Raw genomic sequence first — 10,097 nt, 5'->3', positions numbered from 1 at the left:
GATCTTGGACTCCAGACTGTAGGAAACAAATGTCAGTTGTCTAAGCCACTCAGTCTGTGGTATTTTGTATGGCAGCCCAAGCTGACCAATGTATGAGTGTTCCTTGGTCAAATAAGCTTGGGAAATGTGTGTTCAATACTGGTTGCCCCCATCTTGAAAACTCAAAGGGCTCTGTAGTCTATCAAAGGCTCTGAGACGTTCCTCAGCAGAGGAACCTCTAGTATGACACATGCTCAGTTGCTTCAGTCATGTCCAACCCTTTGCCAGCCTATGGACTGTAGCCCGCCAGGCTCCTCTGTCCATGGGATTCTCCAGGCAAGAATGCTGGAGTGGGTTACCACACCCTCCTTCAGGAGATATTCCTGACTCGGATCAAACCCACGTCTCCTGCATTGCAGGTAGACTCTTTACTGCTGAGCCACCACGGAAGCCCAGTGTTTCTGAAATTCATTTACACGTGTGATCCTTTCCCAACACCTGTGATCACCATAGGAAGCTGTATTCATCTCTAGGGTTGTCATAACAAACTACTGCAAACTTTTGTTTTTTTAATTTTTATTGGATTGTAATTAATTTACAATATTCTGTTAGCTTCTGCTGTACATCAAAGTGAATCAGTTATATACATACATATATCCACTCCTTTTTAGATTCTTTTCCCATACAGGCCATTACAGAGCACTGATTGGAGTCCTCTGAGCTATACAGCAGCTTCTTATTAGTTATCTATTTTATATGTGCAAACTTATAAAGATGGCCTTATTCTCTCACAGTTCTGGAAACCTGAAGTTAGAAATTGTCAACAGGATTGGTTCTTTGTGGAGGCCCTGAGGGAGAATGTGTCCCATGCCCCTCTCCTGGCCTCTGTTCACTGTTAATAACTCTTAGTGTTCCTTGGCCCCCATCTCTCTCAGTCTTCATGTGGCCTCCCCCTCTGTGCCTCATTCCCAGCATCTTCCCCTTTGCTCTTACAAGGACACAGTCATTGGAATGAGGGCTGACCCTAAATCCAGGATGATCTCATCTGGAGATGAGCTTAATAAATTTGGAATCTGCAAATTTCAAATTTGGAAAAAAATTTGGAATCTACAAATTCCAAAAAGTCCCCATTCTGACTTGCAGGTGGACATGTCTTTTGGGCACCACAATTCAATCCAGAAGCCAAGGGACACCCAAGGTGGCTGGCTGAGTGTGGACACAAAGTGGGGGGCAGGGTCAGTGGGACCTGTCTAGGTCTCTGCAAGCTGGATGTCCCTCCCCTCCAGGGGACACATGGGGGACATCACCTTCTTACCTTGACAATGCTGTCCACCCTCCAAACCCCAGTTTCCTAAGCTCCTTGCTGATCGTCCCCCATGAACACATTCCTGTAAGGGGCAGGTTGAGACTTTCTGTTCTATTCACTCAAAACCTGATTGGGCCTCCTGCCCTGCTGTTCCTGCTTTGTTCTGAAAGACAGAGCCTGTCTTTCTGGGGAATGTTTGCAAAATGCTTGTTCATGCTGCAGTGTGGCAGGCAGACACTTACAGAGCTGGGCTCCTAGAGGCTTCTTCCCCAAACCTTTCCAAAGATCTGCTTCCTCCATGCCTTTCCCCGGCTTCCAGGAGAAAGTGAGATCTTCTGCCTCAGGGACAGGCTTCCTTCCAGCATCAGTCAGGGTGCTCCCACTGCCTCCCTACAGGCCGCCTCTTACTGCTTTAGTGCCTTCCACCTAGATTCCATCCCTGAGCACCCTTCCCTCCACTTGTGCACAGCCATGGACCGACCAGTCACTTGGCAGGTGGATTTTGGGGGTCTGCTGGTCCCTGGAATGCAAATAACCAGACACAGCTCAGATCTTAGAGGTGGTTGTTGTTTTTCATTCACTAAATCATATCCAACTGTTTGTGACCCAGTGGACTTTATAGCCTGCCAGGCTCCTCTGTCCATGGAATTCTCCAGGCAAGACTACTGGAGTGGGTTGCCATTTCCTTTGTCTGGGGAGTGGCCCATATCTTTCACCACTTCTCCAAATTGTTCCTTCCAGACTAAGGAGGTTAAAACCATTAGTTTAGAGCTAAGGCTCAGTAACTCTTCCTTAGAGCAATACCTCTGGGGAACCCCACCTGAAGTGGAAGAACCCCTCTCCCCACTCTTTCTGAGTTGAGGGGCCTCTGGTAGGAGGAGAAAAGGGGCAGAAGTGAGTCCCGGTTTTGGGAAACACAGATTGTCCAGATAGGCTGCCCGAGGGGTGGAGCAAAGCTGGGTCCATACTGGGAGCAGGAGGTGGCTCAGGGCTCTGCCCCCACCCCATACCCTACCTTACCACCCTCCAGCCCCCATAGGAGACTAGCAGATCTCTGGAGCCAGAAGAGAGCTGGGAAGGCTGAGGTCACCAAACCCTGTGACCTCACCACCGTGGTTTGACCTCTAGCCATGCTGTTAAGTTTTCCCAGCATCCCAAACCCAGGGAGCCCGCACACTTTGGGGAATGTGCATTCAACCTACTAGGCCACCTTGTGACAACAGACTGGGGACCTGTCTCAAATTAGATGATAAATTCTTTGCCATTAGATACTTATCTTTAATCTCTTTGTGTTTTTTTTTTAATAAATGCATGTATTTTTGGCTGTGCTGGGGCTTCCTTGCTGTGTGGGCTTTTTTCTAGCTGTGACAAGCGGGGGCTACTCTCTAGTTGCCATGCACAGGCTTCTCATTGCAGTGGCTTCTCTTGTTGCAGCCACTGAGCTCTAGGGCGCGCGGGCTTCAGTATTTGTGACACATGGGCTCAGTAGTTGTGGCTCCCGGGCTCTAGAGCACAGGCTCGGTAGTTGTGACACCCGGGCTTAGCCGCTCCATGGCATGTGGGAGCCTCCTGGATCAGGGATTGAACCCATGTGTCTCCTGCATTGGCAGGCAGATTCTTTACCACTGAGCACCAGGGAATCCCTCTCTGTGATTCTATTTGAGGGCCTAATCCTATGCTCAGGAGTACCGTGTCTGTCAGCTTGGCTGCCAGAACAAAGTGTCACAGATAAGGGGGTGCTTAAGCAACAGAACTGCAGGCAGAACTCAGAAATCAAGACGTTGGCAGTGTCTGCTCCTTCCGAGGGCCGTGAAGGAAGGCGCTGTCCCCAGCTGCTCTCCTTGGTTTACGGGTGGCCGTCTTCATGTTCACATGGCTTTCTCTGTGTGTGTCTGCGTCCACATTTCCTCTTCTTAAAAGGACAGCAGTCATACTGAGCTAGGGCTCACCCAGATGACCCTCTTCTAACTTAATTACCTCCTTAAAGGCCCGTCTCCTAATAGAGTCACATTCTGAAGTACGGACACCCAGGAGTAATACAAGAAGAATGGATGGAGGGTCACATGGGCAGACTTCTGGCCTCTCAAGGCTGGTCTGCACAAGCGTCCCTTCAGCGCCCCGCCCAGGCCACCCCACAGCCACCAACCAGACCTCTGAGGGACTTGAGTTCTCTCACAGCCACTGGCCAGCCAAACCTGAGAGTAGGGAGAGATGGGGGTGGACCCTGGAGATGGAGAGTAGCACAGGCATCCTAAGAGTTGCAGCAGTCCAAGGGGGTGTGTGTATGTGTGTGTGTGTGTGTGTGTGGTGTGGGGGGGGGTGCTGAAGTATCCCCTTTGTTTTGCAGCGGGAGGTGTGGGGCTGGCCCCTCAGTTCAAGTCCCTTCCCACTCAGAGTGGGTGTTTGGGTGGCTCTAGGAATCCTATCTACATTCAGGGCCCAGGCTTCTGGATGGTTAGGGAGAAGGAATTTATCTTAACTTGCAAATTTGTTCTAATGCTTCAAGTAGTTTTTATCCATTGTTAAAAGGGCAAATGAATTGTATAAATTTTAAAATGTGCAAGAGCTTGAAAGAAAAAACTTGCCCATGATCCACCACAGTGAAAAATTCTCTGATACAGGCTATTCATTTGTTATTTGACCAAACCACGTGCTTTTAACTTTTAGAATCTTTTCTTAATGCAAGTAAGAAATATTACTAGAGAAACATCAGAAAATAAAGTTTGCTCCCCCCCAAAATTAAGTCACTTATCATCCCACTACACAAAGATATCTTGTTTTGCTTTTTTTTTTAATCTTGTATTTCTTTGACCACTAGTACTTCTGAATTTTGTCTCATGGCTATTAGTTATTTAGATTTCTTTGGTGAATGGTCTGTTCTCATTCTTTGCATATTGTGTTATTTGGAATATAATGGTGTCCTTTCAATCTGGGATTTTTATACAGTATAGATATTAACCCTGTTAGGGTATTTGTAGCAAATATTTTTTGTTTGTGGCTTGTACTTAAAAATTTTTTTAGATTACTTTTTGACATGTTTTTATTTTTCAGGAATATTTATTTATTTATTTGGCTGTGCCAGGTCTTAGTTGAGGCATGTGGGATCTAGTTCCCTGACCAGGGGTCAAACCCGAGCACCCTGCATTGGCAGCACAGAGTCTTAGACCACTGGATCACCAGGGAAGTCCTTGACCTATTTTTAGACTGATTTCCCCCACCTTGGAATTTCTTTACTGGCTTCTATATTTAGAAAGTACGTCTTCCCCAAATCAAGTATTTGCAGTTTACTTATGACCTCTCACTCTCTCTCTTTGTAGTTTTCATCTCCAAGTGAGAGTAAGAAACTAACCCACTGTTTTTCCAATACTTAACTGATTGTCCCAGCACCATTTTGTAGCTCAGCGCTCCACTGTCCCTGTTCTGTGTCCCCAGGGCAGTCTGCTCTGTGCCAACCTACAGGAGAAAACCCTACCCTCCTGCTCCTTGGGGCCTGCACGTCTCTGGCCACCAGCACTCACACAAAAGCACTGGCAAACAAGGCCCGATTTCTGATGTTGTGGAGGTAAGGGGTTTACCTTGGAGACCTCAACACAAACAATTTAAAAATTCCCTCTAGATGTTTCTGTTCTCCCCAAGCCTCACCTGCTCCACCCCCAGAGAGGCCTGACCTTTCTCCCCTTCTTGGTGCAGCCAAGGAACTTCAAAGCCCTCACCCCTTCTCTCCCACAGAACAGCCTGGCTGTAGGGCTCCCAGCCCAAACCCAGCTCTTTCCAAACAAAGCCTCACCTCTCCAGATAACCACGTTCACCTTCTTAGAAAGCAGGGTGACGTCCTTTGTCATTTGAGAATGAATGCCTTTGGGGTCTCAGCCCCTATCCCATGGGGCCTATTAACCTGCTTCTCCCAAACAAATCCAGTGTAGGTTCTAAGTGGAATTCCCACACCACCTGCTAATGGTTGGAGCTCCGACTCCTTAAGTGTCTCGAACACGCAGGAAGTGGGAGTCCTGGCAAGGGGCAAAAACTGCAGTTTCCCCTTAGAACACTGGGGTTCTGGGTGGCTGCCCTGGGAGCGAGAGCTACGATGGAGCACCCATCAAAGACTCAGGCCCCAAGGTGGTCTCACGGGCAAGTGGGGGCCATGGGCACCCCCCTCGTCATGGACAGGACCCCAGGGGATTCTTGCAGACAAGAACTGCAGGCCCACACTTGCAGGAACCGCGGTGGAAGGCTGGGGAGTGGCCCCATCCCAGTGGCCACCTCAAGGTGGCAGCACCGAGCAGTGCCCATGGCAAAGGCACCGATCACAGCAGGTGTAGAAAAGCTGTAGAAACATCAGGTACTGGGGCAACAGGGCTGGTGGGGCGGGGGAGGGGGAGGAGGGTTGCCCCAGAAATGATCACACAGGTTTGTGGAAACAAAGTTCTGACCTGCTCCAAAGGGGTGCTGGCTGCTAAATGTCAGTTGGCCTGATCGTGCAGGGGTGAAGAGTGTGGGCTCAAACCAGACAGCCTGGCTTGTACCCAGGTCTTCCTCTACCTGAGCTGCAGTCTCCCCATCTGTACAAAGTGGTAACAATACTTAACCACGAGACATCGTTGGAGGACAAGTACATGGTGTCTGAGCACGTGCTGAGAGTGATAACAACTGGACATCACCATCACCGTGAGAGGCTATCTTAGTTTCCCACGGCTGCCGAGGCAAATAACCACAGACTGGGTGTCTGACAACAACACAGAGTCATTCTCTCACGGTTCTGGAGACCCGAGTCCAAAGTCAAGCTGTCAACAGGGCCACGCTCCCTCTCAAGGCTCCGGGAAGGCCCTCCTTGCCTCTTCCAGCTGCTGGGGGTCTCCAGGCCTTCCTTGACTTCCTTATTCGGGTGTGTCATCTCTTAGATGCCGCATGTGGAGTCTTTAGCTGTGGCAGGTGAACTCTTGGTTGTGGCATGTGCAATCTAGTTCTCCGACCAGGGATCGAACCCAGGCCCCTGCATTGGGATCACTGAGTCTTATCCACTAGACCATCTGGGAAGTTCCTACAGTATAGATACTAACCCTGTATGATATTTGTGTGAGTGTGCTGGTGTAACAGGCTTCCCACTCAGTCTACCATATTGCTTAGGGTATTTTTATTTTTATTGCCATTTACCTGTTTTTGCTTATATGTATTTTCTGATTTTGTCACAATAATCAGAGTCTCTTCTGAACATTTTGCTTCATTACCTGCCAGGCTTTTCCCCAATAAATAGACTTTCTTTAGATGTCTATTATAATCACCAAAGAGTGGATCTTTTCTGTTTCTTGACCAGCATCTATTTTGCCTTATTTTGGTAATGGCACCCCATTTCCTCTGGGGGCCAACCTGATTTCCACTTACAGGCCTTGTGTTTCAGGGGGGCTGACCCCAAGCCCCGTTCCAGGCCTGACCAACCAGGGTTTGGTCCCCAGGCTGTGTTGACTCCTTCATAGAAGGCCCATGGTACTCAGGGCCTGATGTTTGCTGTTAATTACCAAGGACCAGGATGTCTGCACTAGCCTGAAGGCGCTAGCAACCTGCAGCCAGAGGAATCTTCCCAAAAATCTAGCCATCAGTGAGAAAGGGGAAACCGAGAGAAGGAGAGAGAGAAGGCCGAATCTTGAAGGCATCGCTGAACTCTGTCTGTGCAGAAACTTTCCCTTAGACTTCAGGCTTTTGTGAGCAACTACCAGTCTTCTCAATCATTCCTTCACAAAGTATAAGGTTATCTCACCCGCAAAAAACTTGGGTTTGCCCTGTGACCTCTCAGATGGCCGCAGAGCATTCATGGGGAGAAGAAATACTTTTGAGCCTGGTGCTGGGAGAAGTGACAGCAACTGTTACCTACTGATGTGGCTGGATTATGGTAGGCCTTTCTCTGCATTAGCTAGTATCCTTACCATGCTGATCATTCAATATTTTAATATCTCTTCTGGGTATAAAATAGTGCTGGAGAACTTGACTTCTGAAACCAGACAGGGTTCAAATCACAGATTCAGTGCTTATTGATATGTGCCTTTGAATAAGTCACTTATTTCCTCTGAGCCTTAGCTTCCCCCTGTATAGAATGGGTATAATAATGGATGGCACTTACCTAGAGGTGACAGGGTAGTTGGAAGGATTAGATGTTTAGCTCCTTCTTCTCTCCAGGATAAAAGTGAAAGTGAAGTCACTCAGTCGTGTCCAACTCTTTGCGACCCCATGGACTGTAGCCTACCATGCTCCTCCGTCCATGGAATTTTCCAGGCAAGAGTACTGGAGTGGGGTGCCATTTCCTTCTCCAGAGGATCTTCCCAACCCAGGGATCGAACCTGGGTTTCCTGCATTGTAGTCAGACGCTTTACCATCTGAGCCACCAGGGAAGTCACATATCTGCTTATGATAAGCAGTCACTAAATATTAGCTGATAACCCCAGGGGAAGCAAGACACAACAGATTGGAACCTTCACTCCAGCCACCTTCTTAATGAAGAGCACAAGCTCGAATAGGTTTATCTGGGTCCACACATTTCCAGAGAACACTCGAGGGTTTACAGATCCTTTGTTATTCTCTGCCCTCTCAGCCTAGCTAAGCAGGGAGAAAATGGAGATTGTTTATTCCACATCACAGGGTTAACCCCTGTATTAGCACATTTGGGCTGCAGATTCAGTGTCCAGTGAAGCCTGCTTCCTGGTTCATAGATAGCTGTTTTCTAGCTGCATTTCACATGGAGAAGGGGGCCAGGGAGTCTGTGTGGTCCCTTTTATAAGGGCACTAATCCCAGTCATGAAGCCTCCACCCTCATGACCCAATCAGTTCCCAAAGTCTCCACCTCCAAGTACTATAGCTTTCAACCATACACACTTTGTGGTGAGACACAAACCTTAAGTCTGTAGCTCCCCACAACCAGGACGGACAGTCAGGGCTGGGAGCTGCCCAAGCCCCTCCCCTTCCCTTGTGCCGACTCACCACTGCTGCAAAACTGAGCCTCTGCAGAAGAACTGGCCAAGTGAGTCACCAGTGTGGGCAGAGAGGTGCTGGGAGGGGTCCCTTATGACATTTATCACAAATTGACATCTGCATCCCACCCTTTCATGAGAGCCACAGGATCCTGATTCCTGGTGGGCACCTGCCCCTGTATACAACCTTCCTGCTTTGCTAAGACACTTGCCTGAGTCTCCTTAGACATCTGCAAACATGGCTACAAACAGCCCCACAGACTCAGCCCACTAGGGCAGCCACTCCAGAGGCACAGGACCCTTGCTCTGCAAGTACCTGTGACATCGCCAGCTTCGACAGTCCCCTGTGACCTCACCATCTGGGGAGCTCAGCCCAGCAGGGCCATGGCCACTCTCTCAACCAGCACAAGTAACAAAGGGCCTAGATGACCACCGTGCCCTCGGGAGAGGCCAGAGCCACCAGCACCCCTTCAGATGGGGACAGCAGGTCTACAGACATCCCAGCAGTGGGGTCCCAAAGTCAGGTCCCCCTCCTCGCAGATGACCTGGTGTCTCTTGATGCTGTAACATCAGCCGAACGGCAGGATGTAGATCAGGCCTCCATTGAACCAGCCACCTCGGGGACCACGTCAGAGTCCGGGGATGCAGATAAGCATGAAGCTGCCGAGGGGCAGGCCCAGGAGCCCAGGGAGGCCACAGCCCTGCCTGCTGACCCGGCCCCAGGTGCCCTAAAAAATTCCCTGGGCTTCCAGAACCTAGTGCAGAAAGGGCTGCTGCAAGATTCCAGCGGGACTCAGAATCCTCAGATTTTCCAAGTTAACTCCCTGGTTGAGGAAGCAACGCCACAAGCAGTGGCCACCCCGGACAGAGAGCAGGAGCCAGCAACAGCCACCCCAAGTGCCGAGGCACAGTCCCCCCAAAATGTGGAGGCTCAGCCCATCGTGAGCACCGCAGACCCCAAGGACCAGCTTGACCCTGGGACTGCTGACACCCCTGAAACTGTTGAGGAGAAGCCAGAGGGTCCCGAAGCCTTGAACCCTGACCATGATGCTTCGCTGTCAGCCCCTGCCTCGCCAGGCCCCGGAGCATCGGCCCCAGGGACGGGTCCCCTGGACTCCACTGCTGGCGAGGAGAACAGCTACATGCGCTCCATGACCAGCTTGCTGGGCGGGGGCGAGGGGTCCATCAGCTCCCTGGCAGATATCCTGGTGTGGTCCGATGCCACCATGGGCCTGGCCACAGGCTTCCTGGCCACCGGCCGTGGCTCTGTGTCAGACCTGTTGTACAGCCCAGGGCCTAGCCTGCGCTCCGTCTCCAGCATCCTGGGGAGAGCCAGCTCTGCCCTGTCCTCCAGGCTGGTGGTGAGGACCAGATTGGCCCTGCGCTCTGTCACCCACGTGCTGGAATCAGTGGAGCAGAGGACCATCGAGGGCATCCATTCGGCCATGTACTACCTGACCAGCCATCTCACCCCACACTAGGCCCACGCCAGCCCCTACTGGGACTGGACCCCATGTTCGGCAGCTTCCCAAGACCCCAGGGACACTCCTGCCCTGCTGTCTCGCCCACCCCTGCTCTGGACAGCTCTCCCCACACTGGGCAATAAATCACTGGCCAGCGTTTATTTTCCAAGCGCCGGCCTCCTCCCTTGTCTGTGCAGTGGGCACAGGGTGGAGGGACAGGAGGGGGCTAGGGTGTTCTGGAAATGGAAAAGTGCCCTTCTGAGGGCTTCTTAGCTTGTCCCACTCAGGAGCTGGGAGCCAAAGTGCGGAAAGAGACCTGCCTTGGGACTTCCCGAGTGGCCCAGTGGCTAAGACTCTGAGCCTTCCAGTGCAGGGGGCACAGGTTCAATCCCC

General features: G+C 50.7%; 1 protein-coding gene across 1 annotated transcript; it reads left to right on the top strand.

Moving 5' to 3' along the window:
- The first annotated feature begins 8,666 nt into the window (after positions 1-8,666).
- On the top strand, positions 8,667-9,722 carry TEX44 (testis expressed 44). Its single transcript, XM_005887039.3, has one exon. It carries the CDS (start codon positions 8,667-8,669, stop codon positions 9,720-9,722), a length of 1,056 nt encoding a protein of 351 aa, XP_005887101.1.
- The last annotated feature ends 375 nt before the right edge of the window (positions 9,723-10,097 follow it).

The sequence above is a fragment of the Bos mutus genome, chromosome 2 (genome assembly GCF_027580195.1).
Source record: "Bos mutus isolate GX-2022 chromosome 2, NWIPB_WYAK_1.1, whole genome shotgun sequence".
NCBI classification, from domain to species: domain Eukaryota; kingdom Metazoa; phylum Chordata; class Mammalia; order Artiodactyla; family Bovidae; genus Bos; species Bos mutus.
The sequence above is the reverse complement of the archived record's forward strand: the minus strand, read 5'-3'. Positions and strand labels throughout refer to the sequence as shown.